Source organism: Thalia democratica, chromosome 9 (assembly GCF_965202585.1).
Source record: "Thalia democratica chromosome 9, ktThaDemo2.hap1.1, whole genome shotgun sequence".
NCBI classification, from domain to species: domain Eukaryota; kingdom Metazoa; phylum Chordata; class Thaliacea; order Salpida; family Salpidae; genus Thalia; species Thalia democratica.
Genome location: NC_139173.1, coordinates 1,664,959 through 1,689,130, shown reverse-complemented (window position 1 = coordinate 1,689,130; position 24,172 = coordinate 1,664,959). Strand labels below are relative to the sequence as shown.

The window sequence follows — 24,172 nt, the reverse complement described above, 5'->3', positions numbered from 1 at the left end:
TCATGTAACTAGTGAGTATTAAGAAGTCTATCAAAAAAATAAATAAAATTATTAAATAATTTCTACTTGATTAGTTCTTATTTTGAATTGAAACAAATTATTTAAAATGCAATTGAAGTTGAGAAATAATTTGAGAATGTTTACGTTTTCTTTTTAATATTTATATAAGAATTTAACTAACAACTGAAACACAAAGTTATGTTATCATGCAAAATTAACTGTCGCAAAATGATATAGAAGTAAAAAAAATAAATAAAATCAAAGAACTTATATTTTAAGCAACAGGTTAAATAAAAACCAAGTTAGATTTTAATAATTTTAATAAATTTAAATACAAATATCATCAAAATATGTACATGAACTTATTCTAATGACTATTTCTACTAGTATATTTTCTGAAAATTTAAAACTTTATCTCACAAAACTTTCATTTCCATTTATTTTCGAAAAATAGCTTAAAGTTTTTTATTACGAAATCATTTTACTAAAACATTCTAAGATACTTGCAGCACAATAAATTTTGTAACAAACATTTTCTTGTATTTTATTCAATTTTCCTTGCTCCGATTTCAACATAAATAAACAAATAATATTTACTATATATATTTAATATTTATTTTTTACACTTTTCCACAAACGTCCCCGGCACGTGTCCGATTTTCCCGCTTTTCTCGTGCCTCCCCCTCAACCAACCGTCCGCTCGTATTTCGTGAACTATTATGACGTCACTGGGGTTCAACGAGAGCTCGCCGGGTCCGGTTGCCGGGTAACGCATCGTTGCTACGTACCTGTGAAACACATTTGGGTGCACATAAAAGTTATGACAAAATTGTGACTTTCTTGATTTCTGGATTTTCATAGCTCCGTTGAAGTTAACCCACAGAAACATGTGTTAGTGTAATAAATAAATTTTTTATTTTCTTTTTATTATTGAAATATATAACTTTTAAATGCTTGTTTACTTCAAATAATAACATAGCAAACGTGAAAATATATAATTGTATTCCGATATTTAATATAACTGTATTTTTACATCATTCCGATTGTTATTGATGGGAATTTTTAAGTACATAATAAGATAATAAAAATAATGATTCAGCTTTTATCATAATTTTTGAAAATGTATAAGTAATTAATATATGTTATTTATCAATATATTCACCTATTGTCTAAGTTTTCTTTTTTTCTAGAACTATTAGAAGTTGATTGAGCCACGGGATTCGATTTTTCTGAAGTTTTGAATATCTATGAAAATAAACAAAACTTTATATATTTTATTTAAAAACAAATTATACAGTAATCTTCCTTTATTCTACCAACATATGTTTCTGTGTGTCAACGAATCAACACACTTCAACTGGGTTCTGTAAAAAAATAATTACTGTAATGAGAGAATAGAAGCATAGAATAAAGTAGGTGTATATATGTTTTCATTAAAATAAGATATATTCTACAGATGATAGTTATTAATAGGTGAAATACTTAACATTAAATCCGACTGTTATAAAATTATATGATATTTGTAATTATTAAGTCTAAAATAAATAAGTAAGCTAAATTACACAACAAAATATAATATAAACAAACAACTTACGTTAATAGGAAAGATAACTAAATCAAAATTTACGGTTGTTAACTAACGAAAAAAATACATTTTTACAACTAATAATTACGTCACAATGTAAATGAGGCCACCTAAACTATTCAATTTGTACTGCAAGAACATTAATTTTGTTTTTATGTAATCCATTCTGAACAAAAATAAAACATTAACCATCAGTTATTAAATCAATAAAATTCAATAAAACTTAACGGCGCTGAAGGCAATAAAAGTCACAGAAACTCGGTGTAACATGTATATTATATATTGAATGTTAGTAATGATTGAATCAAAGTTATATAGAATTAGAAAGCAGATTTAGTTCAAATGTAAAAATCAAAGAGTGAAAAAATTAAACTTTAAGGAAAAAAATTAAACTTTAAGGAAAAACAAAGCACAAAAAAAATAATTATTACTAGGCTTACAATGTACTGACCGATAATTAATTTACAGCGACATACATAAAATCATAGTGACCTGAATTAAATATATATTGTATTTTATAATTAATAAAATAATTAATTGGTAAAGTAGGAGTCGGCTGTTTAATTTAAATATCCCTTACAGATATTTTATATATTTAATAAGTAAATTGTGTTATATGTGAAAGTTAAAATGTAAAACAACAAGGTAGTCATATGCTAAGTATAAACCTGCAGTAAAAAACCTACTAGCTCTCTTGGGCGTAGTAGGTAAAAAAGCACGGTTTATCTGTGATTTGAATACAGGCTTCCAATTAAACTTGGAACTTAACATATAAAGGTGTGAAGAATTATAGTCGGAGGGTAAAGTGAATATATGAAATTTCAGAGAATAGAAAGTGACTTGTGTGAAATAGATATAAATAATAAATGAATAAAACTATATGTTACTTAGGATATATAATTATATTAATATATGTTAAGTGAATGTGTGTGTGTATGTGGAAGGTGAATGAAAAGTATGAAAGGTGAGAAGGCGCCAAGGTGTTATTTGAAGAAGAACCGTCGGTTGTGTACACAGTTGTTTGAAACCCAGTTGAAGTGTGTTGATTCGTTGACACACAGAAACATATGTTGGTAGAATAAAGGAAGATTACTGTATAATTTGTTTTTATTTATATTCCAGTGAAGTTACTTTACTAGGATCTTTTATTAGCAAACAATTAAAACTATATTTTGAACAGTTATATTTTATTTAATAATTAATTAATAAACGCTCTTACGATTAAAATTTACAGTAAATCATTTAACCTAAAATTTACTAACTAGTTACTAAAAATATATTTAAAACTAGTAAATAAATATGTAATAATTCTTAATTAAATAAACAAATAAAACTTTATCTAGTTTTATTCTTCGGTTGTTAGCGGCAGATTTGCTTCTTATTCTAAATTTCACGTTTTTATTATTTCCTTTGTTTTGATTGGCTGGAAACGTGTGTTCTTCATTTCCATTGGTCGAAAATACATCTCTGCGATTTGGTGGAGAAATACTGCGACCTGAAAACATAGTGAAAATATTTCTTATTTAAATTAAACTTCATAAAGAGAATATAAAAAAAAAATTCTTAAAACTTTTCATATTCTTATTGTTAGTTGAATGGATCTACTGAAGAAAGTTTTAAATACATAAAAAACCTTTGCTTAAAAACATTGTAACAGTTTTTTCTTTTCAGTTGAACAGATTTTATGAATTATTAATTAAATTGATTTTGCATTACTTCATACAGTGGGCAGATTCTTAAAGTTTATCAGTTCGTTTATAATTTAAAATAATGTTGTGATTTTTAATCAATTAATTAGTCATTTAGTCAATAAAGTTTTTTTTTTATTGACACTTTACTGATGAAAATAAAATTGACTATAAACTAATCTAAATAGTTATAGTTTAAAAATTTGTGGTAAAAATACATAAATATCACTAAAAATAAAGTGATTAGATGTTATGCAAGTTACTTTTAACACTTTCAAAAAGTAGTTAAATATATAAAAATATTTTATAATTTCAGGAATTTGCAAAAATATATTATTGTTTGGCAAAACAACTGGGATGAGATTTAACAGGAATGATTATAAATAACAATAAAGTATGAATAACGAAAATGTGCAATTAAAAAATAATGTACAAGTTATGAAGTACGATTTTTTGCTAATTGCATTTAAACAGATTTTATTCAAGTTATATATTAGTAAACCATAAAAAGATTGCATATGTATTCGTTTATAACCTTTATTATACATTCAAGCAACGCTTTCAAACATTTAACTAGTTTCTCATAACATTCTAAATACTATAAAACTGTATTTGCACTTAAAAATACAAAATGTATTATTTGCACTTGAAAATACAAAATGTATTATTTGCACCGTGTTATAATTGTCGAGAATTTGTTTAAACATTCTCCGTAAAACCGGTAATGTTTGCAAATAACAAACACCTTTTTTCATATAAATAAATTCATTGATACGAGAAATACTGTCAAGTAAACATAAGTTTAAAATATAAAACTAATTGTATAAATGCATGACTTGTTGAGAAAAATATTATAAAAAACTTTTGTTGGGTTTTAAGACTATTATGCTTAGAATTTATTTAAACAATTTAACAATAAAATATTTCACTTTTTAAAGATGTGTACTTTTAATGTATGTGTTTGCACAAATCATTAATAAAATTTGATAACAACCAGTTGATGTTAAAATAAAATAAATAGTTGATTCAACTGGAACGTTACAAGCGTAGATAAATAAGATCTATTAATAACCAAACGATTAAAACAGTATATAAATGTATCTTTCAACATGTAAATGTATTTTATGTTAGTTTTTAATATAAAAATAATTGTAGACGATAATAAAACGAACCAAAATTTACTTTTTTAATAGTTTATTTATTATTCAAACATTTGCAAAACTACTCAACAGTGCATTAAACCGGGGATTCCTAAAGTGATCGTTATCAACCATTCGGTGGCAATTTATAAGAAGGCAATGAATAGTGAGTTGACGAAAATTAAATGGGCAATTAACTAGTGACGGTTAATTTTTGCTGAGTTAGGGGATTATTAAAATGTGTCGCATTAAGCTTATATATTACGTAATAAAACAAACCTCTAAAATTAGGCCATCTACTTTCCAACTTCTTAACATTAGTTTTATTGTAGGGACTTTCCCTCGTGAAATTTGGTTGCGGTGGCCGCGGTGGTGGTTTTGGTGAATTCCCGTGAAAATTATGTTGTGAGTTTGGGGAGTTCCCGTGAAAACTTGAAGACTGCTGATTAGTTCTCGCCTGTATTGTGAGTTTGTTTGATTTTAAACAATTATAATATAATATAATTATATTTGTTAAATTTACATGTTATCTTTTTGCATATTTTTTTATTTTACAATCTGTGCAAAAAATAAAAATTTATAACGTAGAAACTATTTTTTGTTCAGATTGTAAAAAAAATCAATTTTTGTGTAAAATTATATCTTATAAATAATATTAATAAATATTACAAAACAAATAAATGAAAACAAACGTGGATTTGTAGCTTGTAGGTCGGTGATAATGGTGGTGATTTCGAATACTGACGTCTGAAAAATAATTATATATAAAATATATTAGTATTAAAACTTATTTTAAATTAACGTTAGTATTTTGAAATATACTCTTTAAACCTCAAAAAAAATTTTAATACAATATTTGCCTGGCTATTTGAAGTGTCCTGATTAAAATTCCTACTGTAAAACTAATGTATATAAAATTTAAAAATATATATACATTGCAACTAGACAAACTATTTAACATGTTTTGTTTGCTTAATATATTGGTATCTAACTTAGTTTTTATAACATCAAAAAAACAAAAATTAAAAAGAACCGTAAATATTTCTAAAAAAAGTTTTTATTGCAAAAGTAAAACTTGATTTACTTAAACTTAAAACTAACAAAAAAAATATTAGTAGTTTTTTAAATTAAAGCAAGTTAAAAAATAGTAATAAAAGTGTTTAATAAATATGTAGTTGTTAATTTATACGGTAAGGATAAAAACTTACAATTACAATAAAAAGTTATATTTTGTACTAGCATTCAAAGCTTCAGGTTTTATGCATAGACAAAGTTTAAATTAAAAAATGAAAACTTCATTAAAAATTCATATATCTTACAGCCTATAGCAATCTTTTCAAAACTTTAAACATCAGTAAAAGTATTTCAACACTTTACATTATATGCTTTCTTTTTGAATCATACTTTTTTTTTCAAATTCAAATCATAACAACTATTGAATCTTAATGAGTAAATATACTTTAGTGTAACTAAAAATAAAATATAAAACATTTTTCAACTTTCAAAAATAAATATTTTACCTAGTACTGTTTTTAATCCAATTAACTATGAACAGAATCTGTCATTTAAATTTACTATAAAATATTCAGGATAAATTTAATAAGTTAATAAGTTTTCTTGTTTATCTTTAGTATAGAATTATTTTCAAAGTTAATGAATAAATTCAAGTAACAGAAAACACACTGTATTCCTACTTTAAATTAGTGTTATAACAAGATAAAAATCTAATTATGTATTTTTTTATGTATATTTCTAATCTACACTAAATTTCATTATTTTACATCTAAAATTGTTAAAAATTTCAAATTTTTTTTTCAAAAAGTATCAAGTTTCAGGTTTTTTCCATTTATTTTGGCTTATAAATTACAGATCACTTCAGACTAAATGGCCACCCTGTAAATATTATTAATACTTTTATACGAACTGAAATTTGTTGATTCTGCTAGTGGAAGGGACATCGCACCGGTGACTGATATCAGATTTGCTCAGCGGAGGGTTGAACAGCGAACCGGTCAATATGCTCGTCCTTATCTTGGCATTCGGTGAATCGTATGAGTTTGATTTCCCTGTTGTTTTGTCACCTTTCTCTCCTTTGAATGAAAAATTTAAATATTTGTAATTAATTTTGCTACACATGCTTCTATTTCGAAGTCATCTTTGACAATAGATACAAATGCATATGTTTGTATTAAAAAGTTTTTATTTGTTTTTAATACATTGTAACAAAATTTCATTAGAGTAATAAACGTACCTTGACTACTTAAGTTTTTTCGATTGTTGTTGTTTTTATTTCGCATTTTAACATTTTGACTCGTGCTTGCAGAAGGTTCTGAAAAAGTTTTATGCTTTTATGTATTTGTAATGATAGAAAAAAGTAATTCTTGTATAGAAAGGTTGTGTAAACTAATAGTTATACTAAACTATATAATAATATAATTTTTTATTATTTTAATATTTTTTATCATGTCAAATAAATCGTCTTCAAAATTTTTTCAACCTTTTTTTATATAATCTTGTTAGTAATTCTTAAAAACTGTAAAACTACTTTATAATGAACTATATATTAAAACTTGTACAACGTTTACCTCCTTTCGTTGCGCTATTGTTCGGTGACGTCATTACGTTGTCACTGTTCGGTGACGTCATTGCGGAACTCCTGAAAAGCGGAAACGAGTGACGTGATTGCGACTTGCCACTCGTACTTTGTGACGTCATAATCTTCTTGCTTTTGATTCGCCTGCGTTATTTTTGTAAAAATATACACAAGTAAAAGCATTGCTTCGTTTTTTTTGTAATGAAAATGTTTACAAAAGTTTAAACTAAAAAAGCTTGTTATAAATTTGTGTCTGATTTTCGAATAAAATTTATTTGAATAAAAAAAAAGATAAAAAGTGCTTACCTTTTAAGAAGGTTGGAAACCAAATGTTTATTTGAATGATTACTATTTTAAGTATTTTTTACCTCGCTGCAGCTCCGAATATTCCTGACGACGAAGTTCTCTTCTCCTGCTGTTGTGACGTCATAACATTGTTGTTTTGTGACGTAATAGAAGCTGTTGAAGGAGAACTCATTTCTTCGATCAAGTTGCGTGCTGATTTGTTCATCTAAAAAAAATCCATAATATTTCTTCTAATTTATTATAGTCAATCTTAATGATTTTTTTTAATATAATTTAACTAATTTTACCTTTTTTTTTCAAATCAGTATTAATGAAGGGTGTAAAAGTAATAATTCTCTACTTCATTCTTATGTTTTAAATTTGTTCTTAATTAAATTTCATTTAATTTTTAATGTCAACTGCTTTTTCACATTAAATGGTAATTAAGGAAGTAGTTAAGTGAGTTGTTTATTCTGTAAAAGAGACACGAAAACATTAAATAAACAAAAAAGTTTCAGGGAAAAAGTTTTAAAACTCAAAGTATTAATTTGATTACTTTTTATATTATTTTAGAATATAGTAAAAAGATTTGTTGATCTAAATATTAAGTTATTCAAAAATTGTTACTAATTTACAATTTAAGCTACTTAGTAATCATATTTAAAGTCTAAGAATATCTAACAATTGGCTGAAAACATTTACAAAAAACAATCGAAAAAAGATTAGTTTAAAGTTTTTTTTAAATTAAAATAAGTACATTTATGTTTGATAGATTTACTTATGAAGAAGTTATAAAATAATTATACTTTTACAAAAGAAAGTGGAAATATTCCGATTTGGTCATCTAACAATCCTTCGCCCCAATTTTCGTCGACCCTTCTAAGCACTTGTATTGTGTCACCCTAGAAACAATATATCGGTTGCCATGGAGATACACATGTTGATATAACAAGTAAAACGTTTCACATTTTTAAAAGAAGTAATAGTTTATAAAATACCTTATGATTGTAAATTTTGATTTAATAAACTAGCTCTTGTACTGTAATTTAATTGCTTTGTCCCACTCTGAACTTACTGAGAATAACCTTTTTATATGGTTGTTTTAATTTGTAATTAATTTCACGCTCAATTTCTTACTAAGACAATATAAAGGTTAAATCGAATATTTAGTATAGTTTCAAAAATAATACAAGCTGTTTTGCACCTATGTAAACAATATACAAGGGAAAACAATAATAAAAATGAATTATTTAGTTTTTTTATTTTGTTATTTAAGTATATTAAATATTTTTTTATTTGCTATGATTGTTTCAAAATTTTTATTGAATTTTTATAAGAAATTGTATCTCATGTAGTCAGTGATATTTGATACAACAAAAAAGCGTTTGTGTTGTGTCAATCATTATGTTTTGATAATATGTCAAGCATTTAAATTATCTTTCAAGTTCAATATTTCAACATTTTCATTTCAGTTGTTGAAATGTATTATTAGATTTAAATAAAAACCAAAGTCAACAGCTAGTTATAAAAACTAGTTAGATTATTTTTAAATAAACATTTAGAAATAAATTAATTTAAAGTGTCAGTAAAGAAAATAAATCAAGAAAATTATACTGCACTGCTTTATGTATACATATACTCATACTTTAAAACTTTTCCAAAATCTATTTACAGAAACTAAACAAAAGTATGCACTAGAAATTTTGGAAGAAAAACAACTTTTTTCATACATACAAAATTGTTCATTTACAAAATTAAAATAACGGCTTTTCAACAGACTTCAATCAAATTATAATGAGATAAATGCATCAAGTGGAATATTATTAAAAATAGTTGTTGGCAAACACTTGAGGTGGTTTTGTAAACATCTCAAAATTCATAATTACATGACACATGGACATAACCTTGAATGAGGGTTTTATAATTTTTATCTTGTAGTAAACATTATCATGTCATTATATAAAGATTAATAATCAGTAGCTCAGTTATGAGGTGTTACTGATTATTGAAAAGTTTATGTTTATAAGGGCGTCATTATTTCATAATTTATCAATTTGTAATTAAATGAAGTATGGAAAATAAAAGTGAATTATCTTTTTAAATATTATAAATAAAAAGTTTGGGTGCCATTGTTGAAGTATGGAGAACAATGATAAATTATATTTCATTTTTATTATTACAAAACTTTTATCTTTACATCATTACAAACATATACTTGTGGTCGACATAATTTATCTTTATAAAAACACTTTATATAGTTGTATGTTCGAATTTACAATAAACAATTGCTAATTTGTTTTTTTTATGATATATATTCATTTTATTCACTGTATAATAGCACATTATTGTGTATGATAAAAATTATAAAATATAAAGTAGTGCGTTTTTAAAGTATTCATAACATTCAAATAGGCTCTGTTAAAGATTTAAATATAAAAAAAAAGTATATTTTACTACAAAAGAAATGCACAGTACTTAGTTTGAGTGTGAAAACAATAAACAAATTTTACAACATTTTTGTTTAATTATAGATAAGTATCAAATATTATAAATAGCGTAACTATCAAACTATGCTGTAAATTTATTGGTAGCTTTTAACCCTAAAACAATGTGCAATTCTTTATGCTATTTTAAATGCTTTGTGTTTTAATTGATTATATTAAGACCATCGGGTTGCTTTGATTTTTACAAGTTGATCTCATTTTGTAGAGTTTAATCTGAGCTATTAGACATTTTAACCGCTTAACAAAATTCAAAGTAACTTTCAAGAAATAAGTGATCAAAATTGGTTACCGAAATAGGTTCCTTATTGAAGGTGTAAACTAAAACACGAAAAAAGACTATTTCACTAAAAATCAACCTTCTCCTTCATTTTTAAAGAAACCTAGTTTTTTTAATGTAATTTCGTTCTTAATATTCAAATTGATTCAATGAGTGAATTTTTTTCAATATAGAAAAAAAAATATTATAATTCACCATATATCTTTTTTTATTTAATTTTTTAATTTTATAATATTTTCAAAATCCCAACATTCAAAGTCTTTAAAACTATAAAAGACATGTTTCCTGAATATTCTCTATAGCTCCAAAAATTAAGGAGAAGATAGATTTTAGTTAAAATTTAAGTTTCCAAAAATCGACCCTAAAACCTTGTAACCCATACGATTGTATTGGAAACTTTTAAAAATTACAATATCTAAAATGTTTTTTTTTTTTTTAAGTTCTATAAAAACTGGCTTGTAGTTCATACTTAAAGTTTTCTTACAAGAGCCATTGATGATTAGAAGAAAAATATTGGCAAATTTGGCTCTCCTTAATTTAATAATGGCCTTAACTTTAATTAATCCTGGTGATAACTATTTACTAAATCCTAAAAAAAATATTTAAATATTAATTTGTTTATTCATTTTTAATAAAATTATTTAAGCTTTTACAAGAGCATTGGATAAAGTTTAAACTTTTATCAGGGTTGCCACTGGTTTTTGACAAATTTCCTCCAGGTTTTTAAAAGTACATCTTTTTAGGTCTATTTTTAGTTAAAAACTAAGTTTAAGGTTAAAAACTGTGTTAAGTAGTTTTACAGCATTGAAAAACACTGTAAAGCTACTTTAAATGTGTTAAAAAAAAAACTTTTGATGATGACAAAACATTTTTATCTATATGATAGATTTTTTGTGTCAAATAGAAATTTTACTACTTAAAATTAAAATGTAAAAATTATTTAAAATTCCAAGTTTTTTAGCCTAAATTTTTTAATTCAAGGTTTTTCCAGGATTCCTGATTTTGTGGCAAGCCTGTTTTATTAAAAAGAACTTTAAATCTACTATTTTTTTATTACAAGTTTAAACTTGACATTAAATTTAAAACAAATGATACAACAGTCTTACTAAAAAGGTACTAAAACATTTTTTTATATCAGTTTTAGTTTCAAACTTTTAAAAATTTATCAATAAACTACCTTACAAAAACAAGAAAACCTTTATATTATTATTGATAAAAAACACTGTTTTGAATGTTGTACAATTATCTTACTTATTGATAATAAGAAAAAAATTATTTGAGATATTACTTATAATTTTACTAATAATCGAAAACCTTATTAAATATGAGGCAGTCTCTGTCTTCCCCTTTGTCTTTGGATTTAAAACTGAATAATGTTTTGCACAATGGTTTCTCTTCATGCGGAAGAGGCACTAATATCTGAAAGAAAATATATTAAATTATCTTTTGAATCTTTTATTGACTATGGCTTTAATAAACTTATTTTAGAAAAAAATATTTGAATATATAGTCGATAGTTCATAAATAACTTAAGTGAAACTTAACTTTTTTTGAAAACAATAAGTTTATAAAAATATTTTTCATTAAAATTTTTAATGAAAATCTATTAAGTTATTAATTTTAATCAAAAATAATATTTCAAGCATACTAGGTATTTTGAAAAACATGTAAACAAACTTAAACATGATTCAAATTAAAAATTAATTGACACTACAAAGCTGTAATTTCTCTCCAGCTAGTGAAAGTCTTTAAATAACTCCTATTATGATGAATTAGTTATAAAAACAAACTTTAACATGATTGGCGGGAAACATTCCACATTTATTTTCGTCATTTACAAGTTTTCCGTACAACCAATTATCGTCAACCCATCTTAATAATTCTACTTTGTCTCCAACACTTAGTTTCAAGTCACTGTACAATAAAAAGTTTGTTAAAATTTGCACACACATTTTATTTGTTAAAATTAGTATGTTTTGACTTTGTATATTTTGAGTCAATGTAAATATATTAAGTCTTAACATTAGCATTCTCTTAATATCCTAGTAATTCTGCTTTATCTTCTCAGCTTAGTTTAAGATCACTGGAAGTTAAAATGTTATGAATTACATTATAATTAATAATGTAAAAATGTATAGTGGTATAATTTTATTTGAACTATTAATTATTATCTATGAATTTATACCTTAAAACAAACACTAAGTTTGAGATTTTTTCATTATTAGTATGCATGGTAGCAGGGTTCGTGCGCGAAATTCCTTTTCATATAGCCTGACAGAGACCTATTTAGCCTGACATTTTTCAAAGTAGAAAAAATCACCTTCAGAAGGCATTTTGGGTATCGGGGGGGTCTTAATTAGCAAATTAACGCAATAAAAGTATTCACAAAACTACTTTTAAAGAAAATATAAATTTTAATGAATTACTTTTCAACATCTATCAATCGCTTACCCAGCAACTTTTTATTTTTAACTGGTCATTATAATTTCTGCTTCAATGAATTCATACCTTTATTAAATTTTGGGGCTTAGTTACATCCACCACTTATCACCCATATACAGGGTTCGTGTCAATTAGTACTTGAATTCGTCAATTATAAGTTACATGACTGGACCAGAAGCTTTTATTAAAACAAATGTGAATAAGTCTGTATAAGAAAAACAAAATGTAATTAAACACATCTTTCAAAAACTTTATGTTATCATTAAAGCATCTTAATTTTTAAAATAACTAATTAAACTAATCATGATATTGCATACGTTATTTCAAAGAATCCTTTTAAACGAATACATAAAGATAAGTATTAAACACATGATCTGGACTCTAAAACTTATCTTTTCATTAACAACATAATTTTTAAAATAACTACTCAAACTAAAAAAACAGTTTAAGCTTTTTATGTTATTACATAAACTATTCAAAAAAATCTTTATAAACGAATGAATAAAAAACTTTTATATTAAAAATAATTTTATATTTAAAAATGTTATAAGAAATAAATGTCTTTGAACGAAAAATAAACTTAAAACAAACACTTTTGTATAGACAAAAATTCAAAAAAGTTCTAATCATTTTGTCACTTTTTTAATTTTTGTGAGAAATCCAATCTCTTTATCTAAACTTGCTAATTGACGCTTAGCTTTTTCACGCTTATTTTGTAAGTCCTGCAGTAAAATAAAAATTACTATCAACTCATTAACTTGCAAAATATGATTCTACTAATTATGAAACTTATATTTTTAAGCTAAGTTTTAGTCTTGTGAATATCTCTAATAACTTTGAATAAACAGAAAATAAAATATATGAACAAACTGCTAAGAGTATTAATCTAAAAAGTATTTGGTATAAAGCCTTTATATTAGAAATTAAAACAGTTTAACCAACTAAGCTCTGAAAAACAAAGCTCATGTAAACAAATTCAGACAAACAGCTAAGTTGTTGAACTAAACTGTAATGTTTAAACTGTACTTTTTTATGAATTTTTATAATTATGACGTATATAATCTACTAAAAACAAAATAATGAAGATTCTTAAAACTATTTTAGAGATTCAACAAAAGGTTTTAAGCACTTATTTTTACAAATACTGACTGATTTTGTCTTTAATAACTAAATCTTTATTTAGAAATAAATTCACATCTCAATTTGATCTTAATTAAAAAAATTCATGCACTTGAACTGACAAAAACTGAGATTCTCAAATTTTTAAACATAAAAACTGATTTAGCCTGACGTTTTTCAACTTTTTTCAAAAAAACTGATTTAGCCTGACTTAGCCTGATTTAGCCTGACGCGCACGAACTGTTGAACTGAAAAATATTTGAACTTTTATAAAATTAAAAAATTTAATACTTGGTTTTCAAGATAAACATTCAAATGTAAATACAAAACTAAGTAAATATTAGTTTAAATTTAAATAACTGTCAAACAAAATTTCAGCGCATTTGAAACATTATCAAGTAAATTTGGAACAAAAAAAAAAATTTAATAAAAAGGTAGTTTTCAGAAAGTAAAAAATATATTTTATTTTTAAGTACAAATTTATTAAAGTAATATTGTCATTGTAAAACTGAATATATTTGATAAGAATGTAAATAAAATTTGTTTTAAATGCTATATTATGCACTATTTGTTAGATTTTTGTTTTAAGTATAATTAAGACTCTCTTAAGTAAACAAACAGTAGAGAATAAAAAATAGATAGTAAATAGATTTGCTTAGATATGTGAGATGTATTAGATTTTAATTTTTAAAAAAATTAAAAATTAAAAAATTATATAAAAAATAAACAAAAAAAACAGTTTTTTTTTTGTTTTTTTATTATAAATTTTTTTTATATTTTTTTTTTTTAAATTCCTTCCGACAGAATTTTCTAAATATATCAAGGAACACTTCCTGAAAGTTTGAGGTAGTTATCTCAAAAAACGTAGGAGAAGATAGATTTTTAGTGATTTCTAGTTATTTGCCGTTTTAGTTTGCGCCTCCCATAAGGATCCTATTGTTGCCTCCGACTTTGACCGGCTATATCTCAGAAACTATTTTGAATTTTTCAAATCTGTAAAAAGCATCTTGTAGCTTAGTAAAAACTATATAAAATAAGATCAAAAACCAAAAAAGGGTGTTTACCCCCCCCCCCCTATGCCCTTAAGTACATGTTTATATCAAAATTCCTGACTTTGCTTCGAAAACCCACATTTTTTCCTGACTTTTGTACTTTTTTTAATTTTTCCCGACTTTGTGCCGACCCTGTTCAAAGCACCATAACCTTAAATGTAGTTTTTGAATATTCAGTACACATACTCTTGCAGTTTTAACAAAACTTCATGTCTTATTATTAAATGCATTAAAAATCAAAACAATTTCAATCAAACCTAGAAAAAATCTGTCCAGAAGTTTTATAAAAATATTAAAACTAAGAACTTGGTTTTCACTAACAAAACTTGGTTTATTTAAAACAAATATTCTTTGTCAGCCTATGTTTTTAAAAACAATTCAAAATATCCAAGTGTCCTGAATGTGTGGCAACCCTGTGGTAAGTATTAACATAAACATAAACAAAAACTATTTTAAAACAATACTCACCCTTGCATATTAGAAGAATATGGAAATACTGTACTTGCAAGTGGAACTTTTTTCTCAACAACTGGTCTGGTAACCTACAATAAAATTTATTTAAGTAAAAAAAAGAAGTAGTCTTTATATAAATAGAGCACAGTATTTCAATAAAGATCATTCTTTTTGTTCGTTGTTCTTTATATACTTAAAAACTTCAAATAAATATTTATCTTAATAGTTCTTTTAATTAAAAATACTTTTGCTGTGAAAAAATTTCACAATATTTTACTTGAACTATAATCAAATAAAAATATTGTTTAGTGATTATCTACTACAGGGTTGCCAAATGTTTTTGGCAAATTTTCTTGAGGCTTTAAAAATTACACGCTTTAGGGTATATTTTTAGTTTAAAATTAAGTTCAAGGTAAAAAACAGTTAAATAGTATAACGACATATAAAAGATATCTTAAAGCTTTTTTAAGAGTGTTTATTAATAAAAAAAATTGATGATGACAAAAAAAAATTATCTAAACAATAGATTTTTGTGTCAAATCAAATTTTACTACTTAACATGTAAAAATTGTTTACAATTCTGGGTTTTTCCAGGTTTTTTAGTGATTTTTGTTAAAAATTCAAGGTTTTTTAATGATTTTTATTCAAAATTAAAGGTTTTTTTCAAATTTTTCCAAATTCCAGGTTTTTCCAGGACTCCAGGTTTTTTGGCAACCCTGATTGTAACTTAAGTCACAAACTTTAACCCTTAAGATAAGTGTTAACATAAAGGCTTGATTGTATTGCTTCCAATTGGTATGATCAACCCTTTATGTTAACTGAAGTCTAGGCTTTGGCGTGATAGAATTTTGCCAAACTTTGACAAACTTCAAAATGACTTTAAGAAAAATATACGTTGTAACACATCATTTATATAAATATTATACAGCTCATTTGTTAAATACAAAAACCTTCTCAATTTATAGATACAAAAATAGACAAAATATTATTTTATAAAACTTTGTATAAACTTACCAAACAAAATTATGTGTAAGTCTTTTTCTAAACTAAAGTCTACACAATAATTTGCTTAAAAAGTTGTAAAATGTGTAAGATCATTATTCATATGAGACGTTTGAAAATATTTATGGAAAAATGCATCATTTATTCAGGATATAAATTAGAGTAGTTACTAAAAAACTTAACAAAGTTTAACCTGTATCAATGTTTCTGGGTTGCTATGCATTCTTTCATGTTGGTGATTGTTCACTTTTAATTTGTCATCATTCCTAGAACAATCACTCAAAATTCCCTCAACTGTAATAATGTTTCAATAAAGTTTTATTATATTCTTTAAAAATGCTGGTAAATTTTTTTAAATGTATCAACTTAAAAAATTGAATTTTTCTCTTATAATTTCTTTTAAAAGGTCAAAGTTTCTATAAAACTATAGGACAGACTTTAACTATATTTATGAATTGAAAAGTTAAACAAATAAAACAGACTTTATACATTTTTAGAATATATTTTTACATTATATTATTTTTGAAACAGTTTGTTGCTTATATAGATAAGAAAAAAATCCTCATTTTGTAAAACAAAGGTTTTCTTGAAGTTTCAAGAAAAGTTAACATGGTAGAAAAAACTATAACACTAAAATAATGGAAATCAATAAAAAACAAACCTGAATGTCTTTTCTGAGTGCAACTTTTATTGTTACCATTTGAATTGTTCAACAACTTCTCCTGCTGCTTCAAACCATCCAATAGTCTGATCAACAGAACATTGGGGGGAAGTTCGTCTATCTTCTTATTGATCAATACTCTGCATTCTGGACACCTCAGTTCTTTCTGTGACCTCACAATGGCTTCCAAGCACGGCCTACAGAACGTGTGTTGGCATGGTAACGCCTGTTTGGATAATATGTTAATTGAAAGTATTAGTTAGTTTATAACATAAATTATAAAAATAAAGTAAATTGAATAATAATATTTTTATGTTAATAAACTATTTTATCTTAGAAATACTTAAGTACCATCTACAAAATGAAATTTTAGGAAATTGTGTTTTTCTTCTGTTGTTCTGTCTAGTATTTACATTTTCTGTATATAGTCTGTGTGGAATAATTTACTGATACTTATGTCTATGTCACTGAATATATCATTATACAAAAATCATAATCTATCATAGAGAACAAAATTAACCTAAAAGCTATTTGTATGTTATTTTGCTGTTGCTACATAATGTGATTATGTGATTAGACCCATGTTTAATTTAATAATTAGTCTAAACCTTACTTTTATCTAGAGCATATACTAAGGTGCTTATAAAAAATGTCACCTTTCAGTTTTCAGCTCAAAAATTTTCAAACTTGGAAAATACCACAGCTAGCAAATTTGCATTTTCTAAAAACAACCCTAATACAAACTATATCTGACCCAAATAATGTGATCTTAGAGTTTTTAGTTGAAAATTATTTTGCATATATAGTAATTATCACTAAAACACATTCTGCACAATTTAAAGAAAGTTTATGGCACTTCTTGGTTTTTTGAAAAAAAAAATTCAAGAATAACTACAAAAAGTATTAAAAAAACATAAAACCATATTAAGGGCGTAAGGGGTGTAAAACACTTTTTTCTCAATTTGATCTTATTTTATACAATTTTAACTAAACTACAAGATGCTTTTTACAGATTTTAAAAGTTCAAAAAAGTTTTTGAGATATAGCCGGTCAAAGTTTTTATCAAAGGAGGCAACAATAGGTTTCTTATGGGAGGCGCAAACTAAAACAGCAAAAGTAGACTATTTCACTCAAAATCTTTCTTCTCTTACGTTTATTGAGATAACTACTTCAAATTTCAGGAAGTGTTCCTTGATATATTTAGAAAACTTTGGCGGAAATATTTATATATATAATGTTCTAAATATATCGAGGAACACTTCCTGGAATTTTGTTTGAAGTTTTTGGCTGATCTTCTTTGTACATGTGGCAACTATCACAAAAACACATTTTAAGGATTTTAAACAATTTGATAAAAGTTTCATAGTGGCACTTCTTGATTTTCTCAAAAACTTAAAATTTACAAAAAATCAGTCTCAAACTCTACCCCTTGAAACGATAAACGTTTTCTGGGGGTAGTAAATAAATAGAGAGTACAGAAATTTTAATAATAACTTTATTAAATTGTTTAAAATGCATAGAATGTGTTTTTCTGATAATCAAACAAACACTTTAATTCCTGGAACTGAATTGAAAATATAATAATTGATATTTTATAAGTTAAATACATTCAGTCAATACAAAGGATTAATAGATAATAAGTTAAATTAATTGCCATACTTATATTAAAATGCCAAACATATCTAAATGCATGTGACTTTAGAGGAGAGATTAATAATGACTCAATTGAGTCAAAAACAGAGAATTTAACACTTTTAAAAATTTATTTAATAATTGAAGGTCTCATTTATAAAATATACTTTTCCTTACTTTTTATTACACAGAACATAAATATAAAAACTTCATAACTTTTTGATGGATTTACAACTTATTAAAACTTTGTAAATCTTTAATACAACTGTAAAATAAATTATCATTTATTTAATAGTAGATATCAAAAAAAAAACCTTATTATTGTCATCCAACGGCTTTAAACAAACTGAACATTCAAGAATATCATCAAGAATGTCCATTCTTTAAATAATATTTAAATCATTTGAAAATTTCATTTAGCTTCATTAAGCCTGTTTTATTTGAAGTGAATTTTGTGAAAAGAATTTATGAAATTAGTTTAGAGTTTGCCATATAAACAAAACAATACCCTGTTAAGGCGAGAAAACTTCAGTGTTCAAATTGAAGCAATTTTAACTAAAAGCTTGAACGATTACTAGACAATTGTGACTATCGTACTAAAAGTATTAAAATTATTATTTATACATAGCAGTCATAGTAGATTTTTTTTCAACAAGTTATTATAAACTAAAAGTAAAAGTATTATTCTGCAAAAAAAATTATGAACTTAACATTTAATGCAAATATATTAAACCAAAGGTCTGCGAAGATTTTAATTAAACATTAAACAGTATTTTCTCTATTCCATTAAATTCCACCTTAACAAAATCTTAAACTTCTTTTTTTATATTACATGCCAATAGAGATTACAAGATTAAAAGCAAGAAGTTTGCAATGTTTTAATGTTTAAAAGATATTTTTAAATGCTTATACTAATATTTTGAAATTTAAACTTTAAACTATACGAAAATTTGAAATTAGTTTTATAAATGTCTTGTGGCCTTAGAAAATAATTGTTATATCCAACTTATTGTATCTCCTAGAAAATTTGCAATTTTAATTATAATGTTATTCGCAAAATAACATCAGTTGTCACACTTTTGAAAACAGATAAAGTTTTATTAATCTATCTTATTATTAAAAAATGCTCAAGCTTGACAAGTTTAGTATTTATTGTTGAGAATATTTCATTTTTAGAAACCCTGCTGCGAAATTTAAAAAAATGATTGCAATCATTCTAAAATAGTGTCTTGTGTTAGTAATGTTCTTTATTACAGTTTTACTATATTATACAGTAAAAATATTTTTTCATGATATTCAAAATGTTCAAAAATTTTAAGAAAACCAATGCAGTTTAAAATGAATTTTCTAGGTTATGTTTTTATTATTCAATATAAAGCTATTTGTACACTCTTTTTTTTTTTGTAAAGCAACATTGCTAAACTTTAAAAACTTGTTTAATTAATAATATAAATGCGAGGTGAGAGAGAACACATATTCAAAAGTATTTCAAAATAGTTTTTTACGCTAAAAAATTATATGAAGAGGTTTTTTTTTTTAAATAAACTTAAGTTATACATTAAAGACGAAAAAGGTATGCTCAAAATGGTAATTTAAGGAGCTGAAATATAAAAACTTTTCAGTAATCAAGTCAGACACCCAATATATACCTGTTTAAGTTATCACTAGTATATTTACTACATGTTTTTGTTGTTAAAATGAAATGTTAATATTTGCATATTAATCTTAACAAACTCTACTTTCCTTACATAAATATACTTTGTGTTTAAGATTTGAATTAATATTTAAAAAATAAATTAAGTAAACTGACTACGTTTTCGTCTTTGCTTCGTATATTAATGTACTATTAACTAATTTTAATTACACTACACAAATCAATATTTATAGAAGCCTCAATTATTTTAAGAAGATTGCTAAACAATTTTTTATCCAAATCAAATGTGTTTTCAATGCAGAATTGTTATGAATGAATATGCTTTTTGTCTATCGGTTCTAAAACTTAAACATTTCGCACTTATTCGTCAAAACTGTTTGTCAATATAATTATAAAAATATATAATTTACAACAGCTAGATAGATGATTGAAAGAATAGCAATTTATATTGAAATTTTTGGGTTCCTAATAATAAAATTTGTCAGTTTTAAATTTTTTTAAATCTTAATTCTGTGTAAATATAAAGAATACAACAAACTAAAATATGTTTACTACAAACGGCAATCATGAAACAAACGATGACTACGTTTTGTAACATATAATGCTTAATTTAAAGTCTAAATGACTAAATATTTTTTCCTCATTCAAAATTTTTATTTTAAAATTATATTTTTTTAGTACATCATACTTTTAAGTTAAAATACCGTTAAATAAGATATAGTTAAAGTATTTTCGTGTTTGTAACGCAAAACTGTAATATTCGAGGGTTTTTTAACAAAGAGAGTATATTCTTAATAACTTTTTGCTTTTGATATGTCAAAGTTACAAACCCGACGTGTCACAATTTTTTTTTTTTTTGTTTATTTTGTACACAGTTACACAGTTCAAGCTCGTTGAAATGTATTACAAATACTTTAGTTTTAACTAATTCTTTTACATTAAGCCACTGTTACACTTTAAATCTTGACAAATATAATGTTTTTTGCACACAGCACACGTTTACTTATTAAGTGTTCAAAAAGATATTAAGCAAGCTTCAAAAATGATCGAACCGACCTAAAGTTTACCAACTGAACAAATTATGAAAAATGTTTAAGATTTCATGTATAGGTATTATACCACACTGTTTTGAAAAAATATATTTTAACAAATGTCTCCTACAATGCAATTAATTGAAGAGTCTTTTTCGCTTCAATTCTTGTTAAAAAGCCAACCATTTAGTATCTGAAATCTTCATTTTATGAGAGTTTTGCCAATTCTGAATGTTTCTGTTAAAAAATCGGCAAAACTTCCATACATCTAATAAGAAGAACTTAAGTAGAAAATTTGTATTCCGAAAAATTAGATGAGTTTTATTGTAGCAAAAACACCTAGAAATCTCAAACTAAAATGTAGCAAAAAATCTTTGGTTTAATAAAAAACGTAGAGAGTGAAAAAACAATAGTAGTTGTCGAGATTCATAAGTTATACCAACTAAAGTGATTTAGTCATCATTGAGTAAAATTCAATAAGTTTAAACACGCCTCTACTAAAAAAAAAATTGATTAAAAAGTTTCTTTGTTTAGTTTAATAGCCATTTTTGTAATTTTATAACTTATCTTGTTCTTCAAAAAAAAATATCGGCAAAAGTCAGCAGAGCAGAAGCCTGGACTTTCGTTTGCCGTGAGACAAGCTCAAGTTTAACAATAGGGTTGATCACGCCAATTCGATCATCAGACCACAAGTTTCGGTAGACTGAGACCGGTTTCGTCCTTATTAGGACTCATCAGTCAGTCACAACCGAAAAACTTGTAGTCGTCAATCTACAAACGGTTTATGATGCTTTCACATGAATAAACCATTTAGTTTAACAATACCGAAACTTGTGGTCTGATGATCGAATTGGCGTGATCAACCCTATTGTTAAACTTGAGCTTGTCTCACGGCAAACGAAAGTCCAGGCTTCTGCTCTGCTGACTTTTGCCGATGTTTTTTGTTGATCGTACTAAAACGAGCGTGCCAGATGTCTTGCTTAGTGGACAATGTTTTAAACGTTGCACGGCAAAGACAATGCTGACGTCACTGATCATTGCTAGCAAATGGTTTATTCATGTGAAAGCATCATAAACCGTTTGTAGATTGACGACTACAAGTTTTTCGGTTGTGACTGACTGATGAGTCCTAATAAGGACGAAACCGGTCTCAGTCTACCAAAACTTGTGGATGATGATCGAATTGGCGTGATCAACCCTATTATCTTGTTCTTTTAATTGCTACCACGTTATTTTTTCTTCTCTCTCTTTGTTGATTTATATTTTAAATTTCATTTTTGTCTTTTGTAAAACACTTTACGTAAATTTTTAATTTTATTTTGTACATCTCTAAAGTAAATTAGTAAAAATAAATTAGATGAGATGATTACACTTTAGAGTTTAGTTTTGTTATTAATTATTAACGGTTTCGATAGTTCAGTCAAAATAAGACTTCATTAGGAAAATAAAACTAGATATTAAAAAAACTTTATATCCTTGAAATCCTGTAAAAATATTATACTTTGAATAGTAGACTCCGTAGAGCTATTCATATTGTATAAGCAGCGAATCGTCTAGAGTTAAATATTTGCGTAATAAACAGTTATTTTAATTAAGATTTAGGAAAACAATTTTGAAAATTGTGTACAAACAGTCAAAAAACAATTAAAACTTTAAATAATACAAGCTTAGTAACGCTTAAATGTTTGTTAAAAAAATCTTTTAATCTTTTTATTTAAACAAAGTTTGTTTAATTTTACACACTTTAATCATTTTCGGATACGTTTGCAATAGTATGAGTTTCAATACAACCTCTAAACGTTCTACATTTATATTATTTGTGAGCTTTAGCTTTTTGAGTTGATCAAGCTAATATAAAACCCTTTTAAATGCTAATTCAATAAACAAAGTTGATAAATGCATCTACATTTAAATATTTTAACGTTTAAAAATTTTCTAACAATCCATATTTTAATTAATTTTAAATATTTTCTTAATTTAAAAAAAAATTGCATCTTGTTTTTACATTACCTCAAATGCTTTAACTAAATAAACATATAAAAAAGTTATAGTAATTTATTTAGTTATTAGCTACATTATTTGTTTAGTAGCAATTAAGTAAGCCTATATTTAAACTTGTTAGTACTTAAAATTAAAAGAAAAACACAAAAAAAAATTTCTTTGAGACTCTCACCCTTCTAACATAAAACTCTTTAAAAAGATAATTACAACAGTAAAAAAACTGTATATGTTGATCTTTTTATAATCATGACTACAAAAAACACCAAAAATCTATTTTTTTTCCACAAATAAGTTAAATTTAAACGATTTTATAAAACAAAAATAATTAAGTTCTGCACAAGATTTTAAATTCTTTTAAACTTAAAAAAAGAATAGTTTATGTAGTTATTAAAGTTGTTTTACAAAATAGTTAGTAATAAAACTATAACTCCAAAAACCTCATAAAAAAAGAACAACATTTTCTTAAACATTTAAACACAATTAAGTTAATTAAAAAAACTAGTTTATAAAATTGTAAAACTTATTACATAATACTGTTATTAATAAAATTATAGATATGTACTAAACTATGTAAATGTAAAAAAGCTTTAAAAATTACTACATTACTTCTTGTATACCCGGCTTTGAAGTATGTTTAACATCAGTTGAACTGACCTTTCTTTAAAAATTGAAAAACATTAATAATCACTAAAGTTAAAAACAGTTTGTATTTTTACATTAGCATACCATTTTTTTAACTAAAATACTTTTAATGTTTTTAAATAGTTAAGTACATATAGAATAATGTTAGATTTAAGCTTTTTTTTACTTCATTTTAAAGTAGACAATTTGGTTTATAAGGCCAAATATTTCGAAGTTCTCGTACTAGGGAAAGTTTTTTAATTGAAACTACTTAAATGCAGTATTGCTTAACTATATAGATGCAATTCTCATATAAATAGTGCTTGTTCCAGTTTAAACACAAAATGTTTACTTACTGATTGTTTTATAGAAGTCCATAAAGTTTATTAAAACAAATAGAGGTTTGAAAAATATATAAGTAAAGTTGATAAAT

The 24,172-nt window shown here is 24.9% G+C and overlaps 1 protein-coding gene across 1 annotated transcript; it reads right to left on the bottom strand.

Annotated features, from left to right (window-relative positions):
* Positions 1-425: 425 nt before the first annotated feature.
* On the bottom strand, positions 426-18,887 carry LOC145844232 (uncharacterized). The gene is made up of 16 exons (XM_082951603.1): positions 18,747-18,887; positions 16,801-17,026; positions 16,333-16,433; positions 15,153-15,226; positions 11,862-11,985; positions 11,386-11,490; positions 8,097-8,192; positions 7,374-7,516; positions 6,998-7,149; positions 6,664-6,741; positions 6,337-6,502; positions 5,105-5,159; positions 4,692-4,869; positions 2,920-3,080; positions 1,163-1,245; positions 426-788 (listed from the first exon to the last, which is right to left on the bottom strand). The coding sequence occupies exons 1-16, from the start codon at positions 18,810-18,812 to the stop codon at positions 614-616; spliced, it is 1,983 nt and encodes a 660-aa protein (XP_082807729.1). The 5' UTR covers positions 18,813-18,887; the 3' UTR covers positions 426-613.
* Between the last annotated feature and the right edge of the window lie 5,285 nt (positions 18,888-24,172).